At 51.1% G+C, this 25,361-nt stretch overlaps 2 protein-coding genes across 5 annotated transcripts in view; one reads left to right on the forward strand and one right to left on the reverse strand.

The window, feature by feature from the left end:
- On the forward strand, positions 1 to 16,748 carry P2RX5 (purinergic receptor P2X 5). Of its 4 annotated transcripts, XM_060082554.1 has the most exons (13): positions 1 to 702; positions 4,792 to 4,942; positions 5,579 to 5,650; positions 5,936 to 6,011; positions 6,098 to 6,194; positions 6,453 to 6,533; positions 6,789 to 6,927; positions 7,412 to 7,548; positions 8,015 to 8,108; positions 8,258 to 8,323; positions 10,315 to 10,397; positions 11,276 to 11,428; positions 12,853 to 16,748. In XM_060082554.1, the coding sequence occupies exons 1-13, from the start codon at positions 566 to 568 to the stop codon at positions 12,920 to 12,922; spliced, it is 1,356 nt and encodes a 451-aa protein (XP_059938537.1). In that variant the 5' UTR covers positions 1 to 565; the 3' UTR covers positions 12,923 to 16,748. The 4 variants fall into 4 exon arrangements, with proteins under 4 accessions (XP_059938537.1, XP_059938536.1, XP_059938538.1 ...); XM_060082553.1 differs by lacking the exons at positions 10,315 to 10,397; positions 12,853 to 16,748 and having other exon boundaries at positions 11,276 to 12,239; XM_060082555.1 differs by lacking the exons at positions 4,792 to 4,942; positions 10,315 to 10,397; positions 12,853 to 16,748 and having other exon boundaries at positions 11,276 to 12,239.
- EMC6 (ER membrane protein complex subunit 6) overlaps positions 10,477 to 25,361 on the reverse strand; it is a 20,207-nt gene continuing 5,322 nt past the window's right edge. Inside the window, exons 3-5 of the mRNA XM_060082560.1 lie at positions 13,588 to 13,698; positions 12,333 to 12,411; positions 10,477 to 10,727 (exon numbers count right to left, since the gene is read on the reverse strand). The gene's annotated coding sequence lies outside the window, so the exon portion shown is untranslated. The remainder of the gene's footprint in view (positions 10,728 to 12,332; positions 12,412 to 13,587; positions 13,699 to 25,361) is intronic.

Here is a 25,361-nt window from a genome sequence, read left to right on the forward strand (position 1 = left end):
ACGGGCCGGCCGCAGCTGCTGCAGTAGGAACGCGCACTTCATCGCAGCCCCCATCCTGTGAGGGGAGGGCGAGGGTTGCCCCAGGGAGCAAGAAAAATCAAGAAACCTGTTTGTATCTTTCTGTCAATGCTCTTTATCCCGTCTTCGCCTCCACTTCCTGTGTTGTAGGTCCCCCTCCCCTGGCCTCAGTTTCCCCGGGCATTCAATAGGAGGAACCCCGGGATTTCTTTGGGGGCGGAGAAGGCGGGGCGTTGCTTCCAAAGGAGACCCTCTTCTCACCGCACCCCTTCCGGGCGGCGATCGCCGGGAGGGCCCTCGCAGGCCAGTGGCCGGGCGGCGGTCCGGCGGTGTCACTGTCACAGTCAGGGGAGGAGGCAAGGTCGCAGTCTGAGGCCCCCGCCTGGCCTCGGGCGGCGCTGCCGCGGCCTCGCCAACCGCCGGCCCCCGCCCGGTGAGCCGCGCACCCGGGCGCAGCGGTGCCCACACTGAGGGCCGGGCGGCGGCGGGGGCGGCTCCATGCGGCACACGTGTGGCGACGCGATCGCGGGCCAGGTGAGCCGGCGCCATGGGGCAGGCGGGCTGCAAGGGGCTCTACCAGTCGCTCTTCGACTACAAGACCGAGAAGTACGTCATCGCCAAGAACAAGAAGGTGGGCCTGCTCTACCGGCTGCTGCAGGTCTCCATCCTGACCTACCTGGTGGTGTGAGTTCTCCGGGGCTCGGGGCTGGGGAGGGGGAAGGGCCGGCCGGGGCCGCAGCTGTGGCCTCCGGGGGCTGGGAATTGGCCTGGGGGCGCCGGGGGTGCCCTGTGACTGGGCTCTGGGACCCTGCTCGGGGAGGCGGCCCTTCTTGTACCGTTGGGCTTAAGGGTGGGGGGTAAGGAGGGAGCCCTCAACTCCCCAGCGGCTCTTGAGGTGATGAGATGCGCCGGGGTTCCTGGGTCCCCCCATTTGTGAGGCTTTCCGTGGGCAGTTCCTTTCTCCAGGGCTGGGGCTGCCAGTGCTATAGGGCTTTGGGAAGGGGGCGAGGCTGCAGGGGCTTGGGCTGCAGCTGTCATGGCAGCCCCCTGGGCCGTAGCCCGGGCTGGCCCAGGCCCTCGGTGGTTTATTTATAGTCACTGAGCTCAGTGTCAGGCTCCCGGCAGGGGCAACTCATGAGCCTGGCATGTCCCAGAACTCCCTTCTGGCTAGCTCGCCCCACCCGGAGCTGGCCTCTCTGGGGGTCCTGCCCCGAAACCCTCTACCCTCCCTGGCACCCAGCTCTCCTGTCTGCCCCCCTCCCCCGCCCTGCAGGAGCTGGCACCATCAGCTGAGGGGCAGCTCCTTGGGGTCAGCCAGGCACTGTTCAGAGCCCTCACCCCCAAGCAGGGAGCGGACAGGTGGAGAGGAAATGACACCAGACAACTGGGATGCGGATGTGCCTCTTTTATTCCTTTAGTTAATGCTGTTGAGTCCCTCCTACTTCCTGACTTGGGGAGCAGTAGAGGCTCCTCCAGGGAGGGCAGCCCTGACCCCACCTCACTCCCACCCGGAGGCTGGGCTTCATCCCTAATGCACCTGGCTGCCCCCACCTGAGGGCCTTCTGTCTTACTGCTCCTCAGCCAGGCTTCCCTTTCCTCCCCTACATCGTTAGCGCCCACTCATCCTTCACACCTGACTTCTCGCACACTCCTCCCCAGAATTCCCACGATGTAATTACATGCTTATTCAGGGGATCATCTGCTTAATGTTCGTGCTGACTGCCCTTGTCAGTCTGGGGATGCCATGAGGGCGGGGCCTGCCTGGTGTCCCCTAACTGCTTAGGGGACAGGTGTGAAATGAATGAGTGAATGAATGGTGGTGGTTGTTCCTTGAGTGTTTGCTGAATGTTTCTGTCCAGGCCAGGCCCAGTGTGTCCCTACTAAAATGGCTGGTTGGCTCAAGGGTCACAGCCCTCTCAGAGGTCCTTGGAGATGGGACAGCCTAGGGCCCAGGACATGCCAGCTCTGCCCCCGGGGATGAGGGTGCAAGCACTGCTGCAGGACCTCCGGAAGGCGGCTTCCTGCCCTCTTCTGGCTGCAGTTTTCCCAACTTTACCAAGGGGGGTTGACCTGGACAATCTCTAATTAACAGTAACCTCAGTAATAAGTTGATGTGTTATATTCATTGAGCTCCTCCTCTGTGCCTTGGCACTCGCTGTGCTAAGCAATTTACTTGTGCCGTCTCGTTAAAAAAATGTATTTTTTTTGTATTTTGATGTAATTTATACTCACAGAAAAGTTTTAATAGTAGCTTTTTTTTTTTATTTTTTTTATTTTTTTTTTTTGCGGTATGCGGGCCTCTCACTGTTGTGGCCTCCCCCGTTGCGGAGCACAGGCTCCGGACGCGCAGGCTCCGGACGCGCAGGCTCAGCGGCCATGGCTCACGGGCCCAGCCGCTCCGCGGCATATGGGATCCTCCCAGACCGGGGCACGAACCCGTATCCCCTGCATCGGCAGGCGGACTCTCAACCACTTGCGCCACCAGGGAGGCCCAATAGTAGCTTTTTTTTAATGCCCTTCACCTAGATTCCTCAAATGATATAACATTTTACTGCATTTGTGTTTTCCTTATCCCTTTCTCTTTCTATGTGTGTGTATACATGTGCAATTTTTTTCTGTTGAGTAGGTTGCAGGCATGATGTCTCTTCACTCCTAAATACTTCTATGGGTATTTCTTAAAAACAAGGAATTCTCTTATTTAATGAAGGACAAGCATGAAAATTCAGAAATTAACATAAAAATATTATCATCTAAGCAACAGACCTTTTGTAAATTGTCCCCAAAATTACCTTTATAGGAAAAGAAAATCCGAAATCACGCCTTGGGTTCAGTTGTCATGTCTCCTTTAATCTGGAATCACTCCTGAGCCTGTCTTTGTATCTTATGACACTGACGTTTTTTGGAGAGTGCAGGATCTTTTAAAAACCATTTTAAAATTGAGGTAAAACTCACATAGCATGTAATTCATCATTTTAACCATGTTAAATTACACAATTCAGTGGTTTTTAGTACATTCACAATGTTGTACAACCATCACCACTATCTAATTCCAGGATGTTTCCATCACCCCCAAAAGAAACCTGTGTCTATTAACAGTCATTTGCAATTCTCCCCTACCACCATCCCTCCCTTGGTAACCACTAATCTACTTTTTGTTTCTATAGCCCATTCTGGACATTTCATATAAATCAAATCATTACAACATGTGGCCTTTTTTGTTTGGCTTCTTTCACTTAGCATAATGTTTTCAAGATTTATACATACTGTAGCCTTTGTCAGTAAATTATTCCTTTAATTGCTGAATGATACCTCATTATATGGATACACCACATTTTGTTTATGCATTCATCTGTTGGACATTTGGATTGTTTCTGCTTTTTGGCTATTAGGAATAATGCTGCTAAGAACATTCATGTGTAAGTTTTTGTGTGGATATATGATTTCAATGATACTGAGGAGTGGAATTGCTGGGTCATATGGTAACCTTTTGAGCAACTACCCAACTGCTTTCCACGGCACCTACACCTTTTTACATTCCCACCAGCAAGTACCCATTTTTCTGCATCCTCACCAACACTTGTTATTTTCCATTTCGGGGATTACAGCTGTCTTATTGGGTATGAAGTACTATCTCACTGTGGTTTTTGATTTGCATTTCCTGACTAAAGATGTTGAGCATCTTTTCACGGGTTTATTGGCCATTTGTATATCTTTCTTGGAGAAATATCTATTCAAATCCTTAGCCCATATTTCTTTTTTCTTTTTTTTAATTATTATTACAAATTTATTTATTTTTGGCTGCGTTGGGTCTTCGTTGCTGTGCACGGGCTTTCTCTAGTTGCATCAAGCCGCGGCTACTCTTAATTGCGGTGTGTGGGCTTCTCATTGCGGTGGCTTCTCTTGTTGTGGAGCACGGGCTGTAGGCGTGCAGGCTTCAGTAGTTGCAGCACGTGGGCTCAGTAGTTGTGGCACACGGGCTCAGGCGCTCCGCGGCATGTAGGATCCTCCCGGACCAGGGCTCAAACCCGTGTCCCCTGCCTTGGCAGGCTGACTACCTACCACTGCGCCACCAGGGAAGCCCCCTTAGCCCATATTTAAATTGGATTACTTGTCTTTTTTATTGTTGAGTTGTAAGACTTCTTTGTACATTCTGGGTACTAGACCCTTATCAGTTATGTGACTCATAAATATTTTCTCCCATTCTCTGGGTTGTCTTTTCAATTTGTCGATAGTGTCCTTCGATGCACAAAAAAGTTCTTAATTTGGATCAAGTCCACCTTACCTATTTCTCCTTTTGTTGCTTGTGTTTTGGGTGTCAAAGAGTACAGGATTTTGCACTCTAATTTTTTAGAATGCCCCTCAGTTTGGATCTGTCTGAGGTCTCCTCATGATAAGTTCCAGGTTGTGCACCAATGTCCATTAACCATCCTCATCCCTCTGGAAGGAGGTGCACTTAGCCCTGTGTTGACCCCCGAGTTCATTGGCTCACCCGAGGTCACATGGCAAGTGTGGGTCGAGCCGGTTTCATCCCAGGCTTGCCCGGCTGCAGGGCCTTGGCTCCTGAGAGCAGCAGCCTCTCGCTTCTGGGGTTGCTTGTCACCTCCGCTGCTTGCAGGACTGTCTTTCAGGCGGCAGAGGGAGTTGTGACTCCTGCCCAGGAGCTGGTGGGAAAGGTGGAGCCCCAGGCCTGCCCCCTCCACACCTTGGGGGCCTGAGGAAACTTCCTGAGGGCAGCAATGAGGCTGACGCCCACCTGCTTGCCCCTCCCTGCAGTTGGGTGTTCCTGGTGAAGAAGTGTTACCAAGACACGGACACATCCCTGCAGAGCAGCGTCATCACCAAAGTCAAGGGTGTGACCTTCACCAACACCTCAGAGCTTGGGGAGCGGCTCTGGGATGTTGCCGACTATGTCATCCCACCCCAGGTCTGAGCCCCACCCAGCACAAGGGCCCAGGCTGACAGGGTCTGGATCCGGGTGGGTGACGTGGGAAACTGCTTGGGGAGCCAGGGACCTCCATTCGCTGTCTCCCTTGGCCTGGGACGGCTGCAGAGTTTGCAGATCGACTCTGCCCAGGGCCTTTCCCCCATGCCAAACCCCAGCCCTCCCCAACTGTGCCTTACGGGGCTGCTCTGTTCCCATCAAACCCTGAGCCTGTTGAGACCAAATGGGACCCAGAAAACTTCCAGGTCAGTGTGAGTTGCGTGGCCTGGCACCGAGAGCCCCGCCCTTATATTGGCCACCGTCCCTGGGAGTGGTTCCCTGGGCCGGGGCCAGGCCATCTCATCACTGCCCCTTCTCCTCTCTCCCCTCCTGTATCTCAGCTTGGACCCTGGGGGCCGAGGATAGAATGGTTTGGGGTTGTGGGCATGGAAGAGACCCCTCTAAGCATACCTGCTCTGGGACTCCGAGGTCAGTGGGCTCTTGGGTGGGATCCACTGATTTTGTGGCCCCAGTGTCTGCAACACCCATGCAGAGATCCCACCACCTTCCAGGCAGCCCCGGGAAGGGGGGACCCCAAATAGCAGGAGGGGGTTCCTCAACCTCCCTCTGGTTTCGCAGGGAGAGAATGTCTTCTTTGTAATCACCAACCTGGTCGTGACCCCCAACCAGCGGCAGGAAACCTGTGCCGAGGTGCGTCTTGGTGCAGAGAGCTGGGGAGGGGGTGGGAGAGCTGTCAGCAGTACTTGGGGTCCACCCCTCTCCTGAGGCAGGGGTGTCGACCCCCTCCAAGGGCCCTGGGGGATGTGTGCACCAGCGTGCATACCTGCATTGTTCAGGGGAGAAGCAGGTTCTCAAGGGGTGAGCCGCCACAGGCAAGAGAGGAACCCCTGGCCTCACCCTGGGGTGGGACCTGGTTCTGAGAAGGGGTCCCTGCAGGCACCTCCCCCCCACCAGGCACCCTTTCTCTCCTGACAGAGTGAAAGCATTCCTGATGCCTTGTGCCATGAGGACAGCGACTGCCCTCCTGGGGAACCTGTTGTGGCTGGAAATGGTGAGGCCTGGAGTAGACGGGGCTGGGGGCAGAAGGGGGGCTGGAACCAGGAGGTTCCCGGCATTGTCCTTCTCCCACCCCTGCAGGAGTGAGGACTGGCCGCTGCCTGCGGGCGGGGAGCGAGCAAAAGGGCACCTGTGAGATCTTCGCCTGGTGCCCGGTGGAGACAAAGTCCAGGCCAGCGTGAGTGGCTGTAACCTCAGGACCCTGAGGAGTTACCCAGTCCTGGGCAGCGGGTCCCAGCCCGATGGTGGAGATGTGTCCTGGGAGAGAAGCTAGGACATCCCACAAAGGCCCCAGGACCACCCCGACATGATCAAATTGACTGTCCTTTGCAAAGGCTCCAGGGCACCCAGGGAGCAGACAGGCTTCAGCCTCAGCACAGGCATGGAGGGGGCGGGGCAGGGCCTCCTGAGCAGACCGTCCTGCCTTGGTTTTCAGGAAGCCACTCCTGGGCGAAGCTGAAGACTTCACTGTTTACATAAAGAACTTCATTCGTTTCCCCAAATTCAACTTCTCCAAGTACGTGGGCCTGTGTGCATGGTGTGTATGGGACGCTGTGTGGAATGACCCACCGGGTGACGAGGGGGCACCCTTTCCCGTGCAGTGGCGGCAGGGCTGTGTCCTTTCGTACTGGAGGATGTTGGGGGTGGGAAAGCAGTCAGGATCTGAGGAGGGGCTAAAGGTCAAGGGCTCAGCGTGGGTCAGGCCCGGTTTCTGGCCTGGGAACAGCGAGTGTCACCTTCCTTTCACTGGCTCTTCATGGCCTCCACCCAGGACAAATGTGCTGGACACCACAGACAGAGCGTTCCTGAAGTCCTGTCAGTTTGGCCCCAAGGACCCCTACTGCCCCATCTTCCGACTGGGGTCTGTGGTCCGCTGGACGGGGAGCAGCTTCCAGGAGATAGCTGTGCAGGTGGGTGGTGGGGCTGGAGGGCTCTGGGCTTGAGCTCTGCAATGAGGAGGGGGTGTGGAGGGGGACCCATGGGATGGGGTGGCCCTGCATTCACCTGCCCAGGGACTGTCTCAGAATTAGCTGTGCTGCACAGCCAGCTGTGCTGCACTCGGTGAGGGCCACACTTGCACCCGCGTCTGGCTCTTGAGTCCTGGGGCATCAGCTGAAACCGAGCCAGGAGCCCCACTGGCACCCTGGCTGTGGTGTGAGGTGCCATTACTGCAGTAGGTGCTCGCTCGGGTCATTCCCTTCTCCCTGGAGCGTGAAGCAGGAGGATATGGGCTGTCGGCGATGTACTTTTCTCAGTCACCCCCGAGGTGTGAACCCTCCCAGAAGGATGCTCCAGTGGGGCCAACCCCCTGCCTGAGCTCTCCATGAAGAGCTGGTCTGTGACTTCTATCTCCAGAGAGTTCTGTGCACTGATTCTTGTCTCCTTTGCATCAAGGGTGGTGTGATAGGAATTCAGATTGACTGGGACTGTGACCTTGACAGAGCTCCCTCGGAATGTTACCCTCGCTATTATTTTAACCGCCTGGACAACAGATTTTCAGCAAACTCTCTTGCTTCTGGGTACAACTTCAGGTAACAGGGGCTAAGTCTGCCACCTTATGACCCTGTCCACGTTTCGTGTCCTTGCCTGGGTGCCAGCGCTATGACACCCCTTCCTGGGGGTGGGTGTCAGAGTGGGAGGTGCAGGGAGGCTGCCAGGGGGCCTCTGGGACAGAAGCATTGGCCATGGCTCTGGACTTGCCCTGAAGCTGAGGCCTGGGCCAGGCCCATCAGTGCCTTGGTGGCCCGAGTTGGCCCAGCAGTTGTGGGAAAGCCCTTGCCTCTTGGGGAGCGTCTGGCAAGAACTGCAAAGATCTGAACGAATCTTTTATGTCACGTCAGCAAGGGGGTCTCCAACCTTTCCTGGGGCTGCTGAATGCCAGGGTCCTGGGGTGGGGGGTGGGGGTGGGTTTATAAATCTCCAAGGTAGTGGAGCCTGTGTTGCCAAACAGGGAAGACCCAGGCAGGCCGAGGGCTCCCCGAGCCGTGTCTCCCCCAGGTTTGCCAAGTATTACCGAGACGCAGCTGGGGTGGAGCTCCGCACGCTGTTTAAAGCCTACGGGATCCGCTTTGATGTGATGGTGAATGGCAAGGTGTGTGGGTGAGGCTCCCCTTCTGAAGCTGGGCAGGTCCTGGGAGGGTGGGGCATGCTGGGGGGACCCCAGGCTGACTCTGGTGGAGTCCCTGGGGATCCCGCTGTCCTGCTGCCTTCCTCACCCCACCTTGTCTCTCTGTGCTCCAGGCAGGGAAGTTCAACATCGTCCCCACAGTCATCAACGTGGGCTCAGGGGTGGCGCTCATGGGTGTGGTGAGTACCTCTCCCCCACCCCCTTTACCCTCCGAGCACCCGCGGGGCGGGCAGGGGGGACACTGCCCCAGGGGAGTTGCCCCAGTGCTCCAGAAAGAACCAGAACTGGGGAGGTCAGTGTGGATATGGGGGTGAACAGGGCTCTCTGGGACTTCACACCCCTCCAGCAGCCCCCAGGTGGCCGTGACTACCTGGGTTTCTCTTTCCAGAGCCAGAGAGGCTTCTGCCTGTGGCTCTGCAGCTGGGGGGGTTCTCTGGGATCCTGCGCAGCCTTGTCTCCACTTCTGCTAAAGAGAGGCAGGATCCGGCTATACACAGGGCTTCTCAGCCGCGGCCCTGTTGACACGTAGGGCCAGATCACTTTTTTTGTGGGGTGACTGTGTGCATTGTAGGGTGTCTGACAGCATCCTTGGCCTCTACCCACCAGATGCCAGCGGCACATTCCCCCCAAGTTGTGACGGCCAAAAATGTCTCCAGACGTGGCCAAACTGCCCCCCGCCAGTTGTGAATCACGGGGCTAAGATGAGAGGCAGGGAAGTCGGGCTGTGGTCCAGGTCTGTCCTTCCAGCTGGGCAGAGGGGCCACCGGAGAGGAAGTAACGGCTGGAGGGCAGGGAAAGGCTTCCTCTGGATCTTTCATGCCCCTTTGTTTTTCTGGAAGTTTTTTAAAGACAAGGCAGTCATCAGAGTGGCTCACACACATACCAGCAAGCCCCTTGCCAAGGTTTCTGGCAGCCTTGTCCCTGGTTCCTCTGCCCGGGAGGTCACAGCAGCCCCATGGGGGCTTCCAGGAGGACCTCGGACTGACTTTTTATTGAGACCAGGAACACCGTGTCCTGTAGCAGGACAAAGAGGCCATGCTCCTGAGAGGTGGTCAGTGGATGAAAGTGGGCCCCAAGGGACTCCTCTTAACTGCAGCAACATTGCTGGGGAGCCCTGCACGTTTGCATAGGTAACTTCCCAAGACAGGGGCCACCTTCAGACATCACTTTCTTATGATGCGGGTAAATCAGAACATAGGCATCTGGGGACACATTTGTGGAATGAAGGTAATGGGGAAAAGTGGTAGAGGCTGGGTGGGGGGTGGTGGGAGGAGTGTTCTCTGTGGAACAAGGAATTGATAACCTTTTTGGCATCTGGCGTGGGAAAGGTTGTGCAATGCCCAGGGTCAGAGGACCTGGTTCACCTGTGGTCCTCCATCAACCCTCTCCCACCCACCCCCGCCCCCTCCTCGCTGTGCAGTGGGTGGAGTCGCCCTCTGGTGGAGGAGACTGGTATTTGCGCCATCCACTCTGGTCTGAAGAGCTTGTGTTCAGGTGTCAGTGGGTCGGTCCGCTGGGTTGGCACAGGCCTCCTCATCTTTCCTTGACCGCTGCTGTGGTGTCCTTGTTGTTTAGATACCCTCCAGTCCCTCTCTCACTGCCTACTAAAGGGATCTTCCCGCAATGCCACAATTCCGTTCCTGGCCCTGTTCCCAGGCGTGACGAGCCTGTTCCTCTGCAGTGCCCTTCCTGAGCGTTTTTTCCTTTTTCCTTATATAAAATCCTCTTCAGCCTCAAGACTCAGCCCAGATGTTCCTCCCCAGGCTGAGTCGAGTCCCGTCTTCTCTCTGCTGCCCCTGCTCCTCTCCCCATCACGGGACACTGTCACTCTGTCCTAATTTATATGCTCGTCTCCTGCACCAGAGGGGGAGTCCCCAGAGGGTCTCATTGTCTTACTCTTTCCCGCACCCCAGGGCAGTGCCCTGGCTGAAGGCGTGATTCGATGGGATCAGGGTAGTGCAGCGCGCACAACCTGAGGGGTCAGACGGACCACAGGCTAACTCTGGCTCTACCGTGGACCAGCTTTGTGGTCTTGGACAAAGATGCCTCTTTTCTGAGCACATCTCCCCTCAGGTTGCTGCAGGATCCAATGGGATGTAGTTGGTGTCAGGTGGCTGGGTGCTCCCTGGAAGTCTAGGACTCTGAGTCAGGGACCCCAACTCTCTTGCAGGGGTCTTTCTTCTGCGACCTGGTACTCATCTACCTCATCAAAAAGAGCCACTTTTACCGAGACAAGAAATATGAGGAAGTGAGGTCAGTTATGCCTCCTCCCAGCGGCCCTAGGGGAGCCCACTAGGTCAGCCTCTCCCCCTCCCGGGCTCAGAACACTTACCCTGGTTTTATGTCGGCGTTTGCGGGGTAGAGGCAGGGCTGAATACGGGGAGCTCCCTTGGAAGGGCTGGGTAAGGCGGAATGTTCCGAGTACCGGCTCTACAAAACTGGATGCTACTTCAGAGCAGCTGGCAGAAGACAAGACCACCCAGGCCACGGGCAGGAGACCTGGTTTCCAGGCCTGGCCCTGCCACTGTCTCCCCAGGTGACTTTGGACCAGTCCCAGGCCGCCTTGGGCCTCAGTTTCTCTCCCTGTGAGATGAGAGTGTTGGTTACATACAGTGCCTTCCAGCACCTACAATTTTAGGATTCTTGGACTTGGTGGTCCTATTTCCGCCCCCCCCCCCCACTCTGGGGGCCTATTTCCAGGCTTTCTTGGGGGTGTGTGTGGGGGGGCTGTGGGGTGTGTGTGTGTGTTTCAGAGGAGGAGAACAGTATGACGGTTGGGTGGACAGGAAGGGGCGAGGGGCTCTGGCCCAGCCCTTGGAGCCTTGGAGAAGGCTTTCTGGAGGAGCTGGGATGGAAAAGGGAAATTGCAGATGGTGGGCTCTGGACAGGCACTGGGCGCTGCTCCCTCAGTCCCACCCCAACCTGGGACGGGGCAGAGGGCCAGCCTGCATCATCTGCCTGGACTGAATCCCAGCCCTGGTTCCCAGGCTGAGCCCTGAGCCCTGACTGCACCTGCCACCCCTGCTGAGCTGCTGGGGGAAGAGGGGCGCCCCCTGCAGGGCGAGTGGCTCACCAGCCCAGGGAGGAGGTGAGACCCACAGGCCAGGGTTAATGGGTCATGTCCTGCCCAGGAACCTAGAGGTCCTCGACCGAATGGCAGAGTCCTCGCAGCAGAGCGTGGCCCCAGACGCGGCGGGGCTGGCGGAGCAGCCAGAGGTGCAGGATGGAGACGGCGCCCAGAAGGAGAATGGCTGTGTGTGCCGGCAGCTCCTCCAGCCCGCCAGGTGAGGGGCTGCCCAGCCGAGGGCCAGGAACGAGGTCCGCAGAGACAGCCCAGCTGGCTACTGTGCTCCCTGCTCTGGGTGACCTGGCCCCAAGGCAGGATGCCAGGGACCCAGCAGAGCCCATCCAAGCTGGCCTTGGGGGGCGGGGAGGGGTGCTGGTGGTGCTTTAGCCCCTCCACGATGCCCGTTACCCTCCAGTACCCCTGAGCAACCACAAACCTGTCTGCTTGCTATGCTGTGCCCATGTTAAGACAGTAACAGTACTATCATTTACTCAGGCTTACTCTGCTGGGCACTGCTCTGAGTTCTTTGTACATGTGAACTCTTTTCAGCAACCTAATGAGGTGGACATTAATATTTCCTGTTCTAATGAGGAAACCGAGGCTCAGAGAGGTCAAGTAACTTGCTCAAGTCACACAGCTAGTAAGTGGCAGAGCTGGGATTTGAACCTGGGCAGTGGGTTCCTAGAATCCAGTTCTCCATCAGGTTATTTTGCCTTACCGAGCCCTTCATCCCTCCACGCCCCATCAGATGCCTCCCCTCAGCTCCTCTTTGCTGTGGAAATTCTGGAGCTGCCCTAGCCCGAGGACAGTGGTGGCTGTGCTGACGGGTGACCGCCAGGCTGCCCTTCCCCGAGCACTGCCCAGAAGCCCCGGGCAGCCTGGCGCTTTCTGTAGACCTGACCACAGCCTGGCATGGGAGGGAGCCCCGGGCTGAGTCAGGAGGCAGCCCTCGGGCCTGCTCTGCTTCCCTGCCTCACTATGTGCCCCTGAGCAGGTGCCTGGCCCTTTCTGGGCCTGTTTTCCCTTTTGTTCCAGGGGGCTGGGCACAGGGGAACCTCCAGCTCAGTGAGTAGGGTTCCCTGACTCTCCTCTCGTCAGCCACATCAGAGGCGTTCACTGACCTGTGGCTGGCTGCCCTCTGCTTCGAGCTTCCATTCTCTGCTGACTCAGCAATTGGCAGCCTCCAGTGGGGAGCTGGGCCTGGGCAGGGAAAGAGAGCGGTGAGCCAGGATGGAGCGGGAAGGCAAAGGATGGAGAGGAGTGAGGAGAGAAAGATGGAGAGGCTGGGAGATCTGCTGGGGTAGGCCTGTGCCAGCAGCCCCCCACGTGCTCCCTGACTGTCACTTCCTGGGTGCTCACCTGAGCTCCTTCACCTGCAAGAGGAAAGAGCGCTTGCCCTGCTGGTCTTGGCCAGCCTCGCCTGTTGCTGTGGGGCTGCAGCGGCTGCTCATTGCTGGGCCAGCTCCAGAGGCCGCGGCCAGGGACCCCTCAGACTGCCGCTCTCCACGAACGCTCAACTGCCTGCCGCACTGCCAGCCAGAGGCTTCTGCGGGCGGAGTCTGCCTTTAGGGAGGCCGTTCCTGCCTGCAGGGCTCCCAAGCGTCTTCTGTGCCCTGTGTGCCCCCACCCACCCACCCACAGGTCTGGCCACCAGGGGAATGGAAACGTGAATGTGGAGCAGCTGCAGAACCTGCAGACCGTGGAAGCATAGCCAGAGCTGTTGGCTGACAGCAGATTTGGTGAAGATTTGAGGGCAGAACTACCCACAGCTCTGAACTGGGAAGAGTCATCGTCATCCACATGGGACGGGGCTTCCAGGCACAGCCCTCCCTCCTGCGCTTTGGGATCCTGCTACAAGCTTTTTGTTGTGTGTGTGGGGAGGGGAGCCTCCCAGTGGCCACAGTGGCTCATGCAGAAGAGGCCCTGGGGAGGGGAAGGGTGGAGGGCAGGCCAGGGGCCTAGAGTGTTTTCATTTTTCCTGAGAACTTACTAGGGCATTCAGTTATTCATTCATTCACACAGCAAACACTGATGCCTGCTGCGGGCTGGACCCTGTCCAAAAGATGCTTGAATGAGACACCTGGCCCCCAGGGAGGGGTGCATGCATGTAACCCTTCAGAGCCGACAGACATGAGAGCTGGGCCCAGCACTCTGGCCTTTCTCCAGCCTCTAGCTGAGACCTGCACAAATCCCTAGAGCGAATGATGGCTCCCCAGGGAAGGACCTTGGCCAACATCCAAGGGGACGTTTGGCCTTGCCCCCAGCAGTGAAACTTAAAGGTGGCCAAGGAGGCAACTGGGAAAGGACTGGACCTGTGAGGAGGCAGCTGGCCATGAGGAAGGAGAGCCTCGGGAAGCTCAGGGGATAGCGTCTCACCCAGATGGGAGATGCATCTGCCTGTGTGGTTCGGCTCCTGCTGTTCTGTGGGGCTTGCAGTGTCCCTGCTCGGCTTCCCTCCCTGTCTCCTCTAGGGCTCCATCTGAAGGGCTAATGAGATGACGAACGGCGCTCAGTCGTCAGGTGGAAACAGTTGTTACTAGGTTGGCCCTCAACCCTCTCCCTCAGTGGCTGTAAAGCATTGCCACTCGAAGGGTGGTCTGTGGACCAGCAGCCTCCGCATCATCTGGGAGCTTGTTAGAAATGCAGTCTCAGGCCCCTCCCTCACCCCCCTAAATCAGAACCTGCATTTCAACAAGACTCCCAAGTGATTCGTGCGCACGTGAAAGGTTGAGAAGCAGTGCTTGAGGAGATATACAAAACCTGGTTCTCAAAAGGTCAGCTTTGGTGAGTGGCATCAATTTCCAGGTCAGACTTACCTCAAGCAACCTTGAGACCAAGCAGATTCCCCCCTTCCCTCCCTCAGGAAAGTGGCATTATGCTCAATTCATTCAAATTAAAATATTTTGACTGGGTCACACTTAAATGACTCAAAATTTAAGAGGTACAATAGAACAAAAGTGAAAAGCTTCCCTTCCACCCGTTCCCGGAGGCAACCTGTGTTACCAATTCCAAGAGGCTCACCTGTCTTGCTGAGAATCCACTGAGTTACTCACTCCTTCCCTCAGGAAATGACCTTTTCCTGCTGCCTGCAGTCAGACCAAGTCTCCTCCGTCAGATGCAAGAGAATATGCTGGGCTAGGGAGCCGGCTGGCTCGCTTCTCCCTCTGCACTCGCTGAGGAGCCCCAGCGTAAACGCAAGGGGAGGGGTCTAGAACTCAATCACAGTTGTTGAAACCAGCTGGCAGCCCAGGCCTGCAGTGCTGCCTGTCTCCCAGCAAGCCTGGGTGCTGTGTGAGCACCTGCCCTGACTCAAGGGAGCACCCTCTCTGGGAGGACTCTGGTTCTCCGCACAGAGCGCGGAGTAAACATCCTTCCACTGGGGCCTTTGGACAAGAGGGTTGGAGAGGCGGAAAGGTCTCTGGTGAGGCTGGCCTCTGGGGCACAGGGGCGTGGTCCCCAGAACAGGACCCCTTCTAGATCAAGCAGCTCCTCCCCTGGGCTGCTAGGTGACCTGTCAGCAAGCCCAACCCACTGTCTGAAGAGAAAGTGAAAAATCCAGGTGACTTGCTGTGGTGTTTCACTTCCTCTCTAAGGCTAACCTTTGGATCTGATAACACAGCATGTTACTTATATGTTTGGGAGTGAAAAGGGCAGGCAGGGGTCATGGCCGCTGAGGAGTTGGTCTGGTTTCTTTTAACCTGCTTTTGGAATCGCTTGGCCGCAGCCGTAACACTTGGGGACAGCTGTGCTATTTGTTTTATACTGGAATGGAAGTGTCTCCCTACGGCTACTCCTTCAGTCAGTAAATATTTGAGTGCCTGCTGTGTCAGGTGTTGGACTAAATGCTGGTGACACAGTGGCGAGCAGCACAGAAACGGTCCCTGCCCAGGTGCTCAGAGTCTAGGGGTCACACATCAATCACAAACGGGATGGGGTGCTTTGAGAGTCCTCAGGAGTGGCCAGGTTTCCACAAGGAAGTGACACACAAGTTGAAGTCAGAAAGGTTAGTAGCAGTCTAACTAGGTGATGGGGGAAGCATCCAGGTCAGGGAACCACATGTAGAAAAGACGTGAGAAAGAGCAACTGAGGAACTGGAATGCAGACGGTGTCACTGGAGCAGCTTCTGTGAGGCTTTCATCAAGTTGACGTTCTTTAATTTTAAGGGTTGCCCCTTTAAACTTACTGCCATGGAGGACTTAACCTAATTGTTTCCTCAAGTCCAGCAAAGCTTTCCAGGTGGCCTCTCCCCTACATGTCAGAGGCCCCATGCTCAGGAAGCCAGACTGGCCAGTGGCCCCCATCGAAGCTTCTGGATGGTGTTACACACAGCCAGTTTCCATGCTTTTGCACAGCACCACGCCTGCCTGCGTTTTTTCATAAACTTGGTGAATGAGTGGGAGGCTCATTAATCTTACAGAAACTGGCTTTGAAGTGGGAAGAAGAGAAGCAGGACCTTGAGCACTTTCCAAACTTGGGAAAGCCCATTTCTCTCGGTGCACCTCATCAGGAAGGTGATCGTGCCAGCCTCCCAAGATCTTCCCATGCTGACGTTTCAGTATCACAGGAATTGTCTACGCTTACGTTCAAGCCCTGGCCTAAAGCCGTCTACCTATTCCATGCCTGTGGAGTACCATGATGGTGGCCAATGGGAAAGTGTTAAATTGGGTGCTATTAATGTGACATCATAGGGACCAGCCATTGAAAGAGCAAAGTGCGGGCTTCCCTGGTGGTGCAGTAATTGAGAATCCGCCTGCCAGTGCAGGGGACACGGGTTCGAGCCCTGGTCCGGGAAGACCCCACATGCCCCGGAGCAACTGGGCCCGTGTGCCACAACTATTGAGCCTGTGCTCTGAAGCCCGTGAGCCACAGCAACTGAGGCCCGTGCACCTAGAGCCTGTGCTCTGCAACAGGAGAGGCCACCGCAATGAGAGGCCTGCGCAATGCGGCGAAGAGTGGCCCCCACTCACTGCAACTAGAGAAAAACCCGCAAGCAGCAACAAAGACCCAGTGCAGCCAAAAATAAATAAAATAAATTAAAAAAAAAAAAAAGCGCAAAGTGCCCTTTACTCCTGATGCAGTGGTCATCAGGACTGACCAGTCACGGATGCCTTTTTGTGCCCCCCAAGCCCATCAGTTCCTTTCTCAATGGCTAGCTGACCCCTGGGGAACCAGTCATAAAGGGGGGAATGTGACTTCCTCCAGGTGTCTCTGAGTACCCCAGCTAGGGTCTGCAGTGCCCTGGGAAGTCCCTAAATCGCCCCATTTGGAATGGCATCTTGCATTGTCTGGAAAAGGGCTCCACTTGGTTCCAACCTGCCCCCCACCTCCCCAAGTGGTACACCTCTCCTCAGAGCATATTCTCCAGTGGACCCAAGAGTGCTCTCTACAAAAGACACCTTTCTTTCAGCTGTTTCCCCTTAGGCCAGCACACAGAATTAAAGGGGGGAGATATCAAGCATTTTCTGGGTCCTGACCAGTATATGTATTTTCTGACATTTTAATTTGGTTATAAAACAATAAAAGGTGTTAATTTTAAATGTGTCCTGATCTTCTCTCCTTCATATTTTCATGGTTACCTGGTGTTTTAGAGGAAAACGTAAAGAAGGCCAGACCAAAAGAGGCCGACACAAGAAGCAAGTAGTGAGCAATATATTACTTTCCTTATTGTCTTGCAAAGAAATTCAAATGAAAGGAAACTCTTTAAATGAGCAAACATTAAAGGACTAGGAAGGCACTGATAAAACTGGTCCTTTTCATTTAATGAGTATAATCTGATAAAACTCTGGAAAGCATTTGGAATCAAGTTTTTAGCTTCTAGTAGCTTACTAAATTCCCTCAAAATGATATAGATGTGAAGACATGCACTGCAGTCTTTTTTATAACATTTCAAACAATTTTACTGCCCAACAATAGAGGAATGGTTAAGTAAATCAGCTCACTTTTCCCCATACCCCCCAGCAGGACTCACCCTGCATCAGGACTGAACCCTCCCTTCCCACTTAGAGAAGTCCCTGAAAGGACCAGGGAGGTTGGGAGAGCAGGTGGGGTGTGTAAACCATGAACGTGAGCATCTTCATTGGTGGTCAGAGAAAGGGTTCAGAGGTGGTCACTGGGAGAAGGAGGCAAAGCTATCACCTCAGCCGCTTCTTGGCTTCATGTGAAAACGTCTGGTCCAAAGCCCAAAATGGGATTCAGGAGGCCTGGGCCTCCGCTATTGGTCACAGGTCACCACCTACTATCTGTAAAAGGGGACCTGAATTCCAGCTCTCAGATTCCCTTCTGATCTAAAACTGGTTCTTTTCTAAAAGTCCCAATCTGATCACATCGCTCCTAGCTAAAACTTTCAAAGGCTCCCCCCAATTGCTATTCGTATCAAGGGCAAACTGTAATTGAGCAAGAGCCTATGTGGCCTTCCCAGGACAGAATGTCCTCCACATGCCTCCTGTCTGTAGAAAAACTTTAGCTTCCTAGGCTTTCCCCCAGTTCCAAAGAATAAATTTAATCAGAGAAGTGAGAAAACACAGAAAGAAAGGAAAACAGTCAAGCAAGACAAAATAATAGCTAAGCAAGTAATAGCTAAACTAAGTCAAAGACCTTTAGTTCCTCCTCAACGGCTACACATAACATTCTGAGCCACATCCTTTGAGCTGTTTTGCAGATAATGAAACCCTCACCAGGTGGAAGAAGTTAACTGTATGCTGCCCACAAGCAGGAGACCCCAGACCTGTTAGAACCAGAATGTTGATGATGTTAACTCATGGTCACCTCAACAGCAACCAATCAGAAAACTGTCCACAGGTTGATCATGCACCCTGCAACCCTCTCCCTCACCCTGTCTTAAAAAAACTTTCCCTGAAAGCCATCAGGGAGTTTGGGCCTCTTGAGCACTAGCTGCCTGGTCTCCTTGCTTTGTGCCTGCAATAAGCACTGCACTTTCCTTCACCACAACCCAGTGTAAGTAGATTGGTTTTACTGTGCATGGACAATTGGACCCAAGTTTAGTTCGGCAGCAAAACCTCCCACTGTGCTCTACCTCAGGGCCTCTTCTCTCTAACTTTTCAGACACAGGCCAAACTCCTTTGTTCTCAATGGCCCTCACACATGCACTTTGTTGCAAGTAACCCCTTCTCCCCACTTGACTGTTACTCAACCTTTGCATCCTAATTGTAATGTTATTTCCTCAAAGAAGCTACTCCGTGGGCTTCCCTGGTGGCTCAGTGGTTAAGAATCCGCCTACCAATGTAGGGGACACAGGTTTGAGCCCTGGTCCGGGAAGATCCCACATGCCGTGGAGACACTAAGCCCATGCACCACAACTACTGAGCCTGTGCTCTACAGCCCATGAGCCACAGCTACTGAGCCCACATGCCACTGAGCCCACATGCCACAACTACTGAAGCCTGTGTGCCTAGACCCCATGCTCCGCAACAAGAGAAGCCACCGCAATGCAAAGCCCATCGACACAACTAGAGAAAGCCCACGTGCAGCAACGAAGATGCAATGCAGCCAAAAATAAATAAAATAAGTAAATTGAGAGATTGGTTCAAGATGGCAGAGTATAAGGACGTGCTCTCACTCCCTCTTGCGAGAGCATCGGAATCACAACCAACTGCTGAACAGTCATCGACAGGAAGACACTGGAACTCACCAAAAAAGATACTCCACATCCAAAGATAAAGGAGAAGCCACAATGAGACGATAGGAGGGGTGCAATCACAATAAAATCACATCCCATAACTGCTGGGTGGGTGACTCACAAACTGGAGAATACTTATACCACAGAAGTCCACCCACTGGAGTGAAGGTTCTGAGCCCCACATCAGGCTTCCCAATCTGACGTCCAGCAACGGGAGGAGGCATTCCTAGAGAATCAGACTTTGAAGGCCAGCGGGATTTGATTGCAGGACTTCGACAGGACTGGGGGAAACAGAGACTCCACTCGTGGAGGGCACACACAAAGTAGTGTGTGCATCGGGACCCAGGGGAAGGAGCAGTGACCGCACAGGAGACTGAACCAGACCTACCTGCTAGTGTTGGAGGGTCTCCTGCAGAGGCGGGGGTGGGGGTGGGGGTGGCGGCTGTGTCTTACTGTGAGGACAAGGACACTGGCAGCAGAAGTTCTGGGGAGTACTCCTTGGTGTGAGCCATCCCAGAGTCCGCCATTAGCCCCACCAAAGAGCAGGCAGGCTCCAGTGTTGGGCCGCCTCAGGGCAAACAACCAACAGGGAGGGAACCCAGCCCCAACCATCAGCAGACAAGCGGATTAGGATTAAAGTTTTACTGAGCTCTGCCCACCAGAGCAACAGCCAGCTGTACCCACCACAAGTCCCTCCCATTAGCAAACCTGCACAAGCCTCTTAGATAGCTTCATCCACCAGAGGGCAGAACTACAATCCTGCAGCCTGTGGAACAAAAACCACATTCACAGAAAGACAGACAAGATGAAAAGGCAGAGGTCTATGTATCAGATGAAGGAACAAGAAAAAAACCCCAGAAAAAACAACTAAATGAAGTGGAGATAGGCAACCTTCAGAAAAAGAATTCAGAATAATGATAGTGAAGATGATCCAGGACCTCGGAAAAAGAATGGAGGCAAAGATCAAGAAGATGCAAGAAATGTTTAACAAAGACCTAGAAGAATCAAAGAACAAACAAACAGATATGAACAACACAATAACTGAAATGAAAACTACACTAGAAGGAATCAATAGCAGAATAACTGAGGCAGAAGAATGGATAAGTGACCTGGAAGACAGAACGGTGGAATTCACTGCTGCGGAACAGAATAAAGAAAAAAGAACGAAAAGAAATGAAGACAGCCTAAGAGACCTCTGGGACAACATTAAACGCAACAACATTCACATTATAGGGGTCCCAGAAGGAGAAGAGAGAGAGAAAGGACCAGAGAAAATATTTGAAGAGATTATAGTCGAAAACTTCCCTAACATGGGAAAGGTAATAGCCACCCAAGTCCAGGAAGTGCAGAGAGTCCCATACAGGATAAACCCAAGGAGAAACAGGCCCGGACACATGGTAATCAAATTGGCAAAACTTAAAAGACAAAGAAAAATTATTGAAAGCAGCAAGGGAAAAATGACAAATAACATACAAGGGAACTCCATAAGGTTAAGAGCTGATTTCTCAGCAGAAACTCTACAAGCCAGAAGGGAGTGGCATGACATATTCAAAGTGATGAATATGTAACCTACAACCAAGATTACTCTACCCGGCAAGGATCTCATTCAGATTCGATGGAGAAATCAAAAGCTTTACAGACAAGCAAAAGCTAAGAGAATTCAGCACCACCAAACCAGCTCTACAACAAATGCTAAAGGAACTTCTGAAAGTGGGAAACACAAGAAAAGGACCTACAAAAACAAACCCAAAACAATTAAGAAAATGGTAATAGGAACATACATATCAATAATTACCTTAAACGTGAATGGATTAAATGCTCCAACCAAAAGACACAGGCTCGCTGAATGGATACAAAAACAAGACCCATATATATGTTGTCTACAAGAGACCCATTTCAGACCTAGGGACACATACAGACTGAAAGTGAGGTGATGGAAAAAGATATTCCAAGCAAATGGAAATCAAAAGAAAGCTGGAGGGGCTTCCCTGGTGGCGCAGTGGTTGAGAGTCCGCCTGCCGATGCAGGGGACACGGGTTCGTGCCCTGGTCCGGGAAGATCCCATGTGCCGCGGAGCGGCTGGGCCTGTGAGCCATGGCTGCTAAGCCTGCGTGTCCAGAGCCTGTGCTCCACAACCAGAGAGGCCACAACAGTGAGAGGCCCACGTATCGCAAAAAAAAAAAGAAAGCTGGAGTAGCAATACTCATCAGATAAAACAAACTTTAAAATAAAGAATGTTACAAGAGACAAGGAAGGACACTACATACTGATCAAGGGATCAATCCAAGAAGAAGATATAACAATTATAAATATATATGCACCCAACACAGGAGCACCTCAATACATAAGGCAACTGCTAACAGCTATAAAAGAGGAAATTCACAGTAACACAGTAATAGTGGGGGACTTTAACACCTCACTTACACCAATGGACAGATCATCCAAACAGAAAATTAATAAGGAAACACAAGCTTCAAATGACACAATAGACCAGACAGATTTAATCGATATTTATAGGACATTCCATCCAAAAACAGCAGATTACACTTTCTTCTCAAGTGCGCATGAAACATTCTCCAGGATAGGTCACATCTTGGGTCACAAATCAAGCCTCAGTAAATTTAAGAAAATTAAAATCATACCAAGCATCTTTTCTGACCACAACGCTATGAGATTAGAAATCAATTACAGGGAAAAAAACATAAAAAACCACAAACACATGGAGGCTAAACAATGCATTACTAAATAACCAAGAGATCACTGAAGATATCAAAGTCGAAATCAGAAAACACCTAGAGACAAATGACAATGAAAACACAACGATCCCAAACCTATGGGATGCAGCAAAAGCAGTTCTAAGAGGGAAGTTTACAGCAATACAATCCTACCTTAGGAAACAGGAAATATCTCGAATAAACAATCTAAACTTACACCTAAAGGAACTAGAGGAAAAAGAACAAACAAAACCCAAATTTAGTAGAAGGAAAGAAATCATAAAGACCAGAGCAGAAATAAATGAAATAAAAACAAAGAAAACAATAGCAAAGATCAATAAAACTAAAAGCTGGTTCTTTGAGAAGATAAACAAAATTGATAAACCATTAGCCAGACTCATCAAGAAAAAGAGGGAGAGGACTCAAATCAATAAAATTAGAAATGAGAAAGGAGAAGTTGCAACAGACATGGCAGAAATACAAAGCATCCTAAGAGACTACTACAAGCAACTCTATGCCAATAAAATGGACAACCTGGAAGAAATGGACAAATCCTTAGAAAGGTATAACCTTCCAAGACTGAACTAGGAAGAAACAGAAAATATGAACAGACCAATCACAAGTAATGAAATTGAAACTGTGATTAAAAATGTTCCAAAAACAAAAGTCCAGAACCAGATGGCTTCACAGGCGAATTCTATCAAACATTTAGAGAAGAGCTAACACCCATCCTTCTCAAACTCTTCCAAGAATGTGCAAAGGAACACTCCCAAACTCATTCTATGAGGCCATCATCACCCTGATACCAAAACCAGACAAAGATACTACAAAAAAAGAAAATTACAGACCAATTTCACTGATGAACATAGATGCAAAAATCCTCAACAAAATACTAGCAAACAGAATCCAACAGCACATTAAAAGGATCATACACCATGATCAAGTGGGGTTTATTCCAGGAATGCAAGGATTCTTCAATATATGCAAATCAATCAACGTGATACACCATATTAACAAATTGAAGGAGAAAACCATATGATCATCTCAATAGAGGCAGAGAAAGCTTTCGACAAAATTCAACACCCATTTATGATAAAAACCCTGCAGAAAGTAGGCATAGAGGGAACTTTCCTCAACATAATAAAGGTCATATATGACAAACCCACAGCCAACATCGTCCTCAATGGTGAAAAACTGAAAGCATTTCCACTAAGATCAGGAACAAGACAAGGGTTGCCCACTCTCACCACTCTTATTCAACAGTTTTGGAAGTTCTAGCCACAGCAATCAGAGAAGAAAAGGAAATAAAAGGAATCCAAATCGGAAAAGAAGTAAAGCTGTCACTGTTTGCAGATGACATGATACTATACATAGAGAATCCTAAAGATGCTACCAGAAAACTACTAGAACTAGTCAATGAATTTGGTAAAGTAGCAGGATACAAAATTAATGCACAGAAATCTCTGGCATTCCTATACACTAATGATGAAAAATCTGAAAGTGAAATCAAGAAAACACTCCCATTTACCATTGCAACAAAAAGAATAAAGTATCTAGGAATAAACCTACCTAAGGAGACAAAAGACCTGTATGCAGAAAATTATAGGACACTGATGAAAGAAATTAAAGATGATACAAATAGATGGGGAGATACACCATGTTCTTGGATTGGAAGAATCAACATTGTGAAAATGACTCTACTACCCAAAGCAATCTACAGATTCAATGCAATCCCCATCTACCCCATGCCAACTACCACTGGCATTTTTCACAAAACTAGAACAAAAAAATTTCACAATTTGTATGGAAACACAAAAGACCCCGAATAGCCAAAGCAATCTTGAGAACGAAAAACGGAGCTGGAGGAATCAGGCTCCCTGACCTCAGACTATACTACAAAGCTACAGTAAGCAAGACAGTATGGTACTGCACAAAAACAGGAAGATAGATCAATGGAACAGGATAGAAAGCCCAGAAATAAACCCACGCACATATGGTCACCTTATCTTTGATAAAGGAGGCAGGAATGTACAGTGGAGAAAGGACAGCCTCTTCAATAAGTGGTGCTGGGAAAACTGGACAGGTACATGTAAAAGTATGAGATTAGATCACTCCCTAACACCATACACAAAAATAAGCTCAAAATGGATTAAAGACCTAAATGTAAGGCCAGAAACTATCAAACTCTTAGAGGAAAACATAGGCAGAACACTCTATGACATAAATCACAGCAAGATCCTTTTTGACCCACCTCCTAGAGAAATGGAAATAAAAACAAAAATAAACACATGGGACCTGATGAAACTTAAAAGCTTTCACACAGCAAAGGAAACCATAAACAAGACCAAAAGACGACCTGCAGAATGGGAGAAAATATTTGCAAGTGAAGCAACTGACAAATGATTAATCTCCAAAATTTATAAGCAGCTCATGAAGCTCAATAACAAAAAATCAAACAACCCAATCCAAAAATGGGCAGAAGACCTAAACAGACATTTCTCCAAAGAAGATATAGACTGCCAACAAACACATGAAAGAATGCTCAACATCATTAATCATCAGATAAATGCAAATCAAAACTACAATGAAATATCATCTCACACCAGTCAGAATGGCCATCATGAAAAAATCTAGAAATAAATGCTGGAGAGGGTGTGGAGAAAAGGGAACACTCTTGCACTGCTGGTGGGAATGTGAATTGGTACAGCCACTATGGAGAACAGTACGGAGGTTCCTTAAAAAACTACAAATAGAAATACCATATGACCCAGCAATCCCACTACTGGGCATATACCCTGAGAAAACCATAATTCAAAAAGAGTCATGTACCAAAATGTTCATTGCAGCTCTATTTACAATAGCCCGGAAATGGAAACAACCTAAGTGTCCATCATTGGATGAATGGATAAAGAATATGTGGCACATATTTACAATGGAATATAACTCAGCCATAAAAAGAAACGAAATTGAGCTATTTGTAATGAGGTGGATGGACCTAGAGTCTGTCATACAGAGTGAAGTAAGTCAGAAAGAGAAAGACAAATACCGTATGCTAACACATATATATGGAATTTAAGGAAAAAAATGTCATGAAGAACCTAGGGGTAAGACAGGAATAAAGACAGAGACCTACTAGAGAATGGACTTGAGGATATGGGGAGGGGGAAGGGTAAGCTGTGACAAAGCGAGAGTGGCATGGATATATATACACTACCAAACGTAAAATAGATAGCTAGTGGGAAGCAGCCACATAGCACAGGGAGATCAGCTCGGTGCTTTGTGACCACCTAGAGGGGTGGGATAGGGAGGGTGGGAGGGAGGGAGATGCAAGAGGAAAGAGATATGGGAACATATGTATATGTATAACTGATTAACTGATTCACTTTGTTATAAAGCTGAAACTAACACACCACTGTAAAGCAATTACACTCCAATAAAGATGTAAAAACAAACAAACAAACAAACAATCTAACCTTACAACTAAAGGAACTAGAACAAACAAAACCCAAAGTTAGTAGAAGGAAAGAAATCATAAAGACCAGAGCAGAAATAAATGAAATAGAAACAAAGAAAACAATAGCAAAGATCAATAAAACTAAAAGCTGGTTCTTTGAGAAGATAAACAAAATTGATAAACCATTAACCAGACTCATCAAGAAAAAGAGGGAGAGGACTCAAATCAATAAAATTAGAAATGAAAAAGGAGAAGTTACAACAGACACCACAGAAAAACAAAGCATCCTAAGAGACTACTACAAGCAACTCTATGCCAATAAAATGGACAACCTGGAAGAAATGGA

Source organism: Mesoplodon densirostris, chromosome 18, assembly GCF_025265405.1.
Source record: "Mesoplodon densirostris isolate mMesDen1 chromosome 18, mMesDen1 primary haplotype, whole genome shotgun sequence".
Classification (NCBI taxonomy): Eukaryota; Metazoa; Chordata; class Mammalia; order Artiodactyla; family Ziphiidae; genus Mesoplodon; species Mesoplodon densirostris.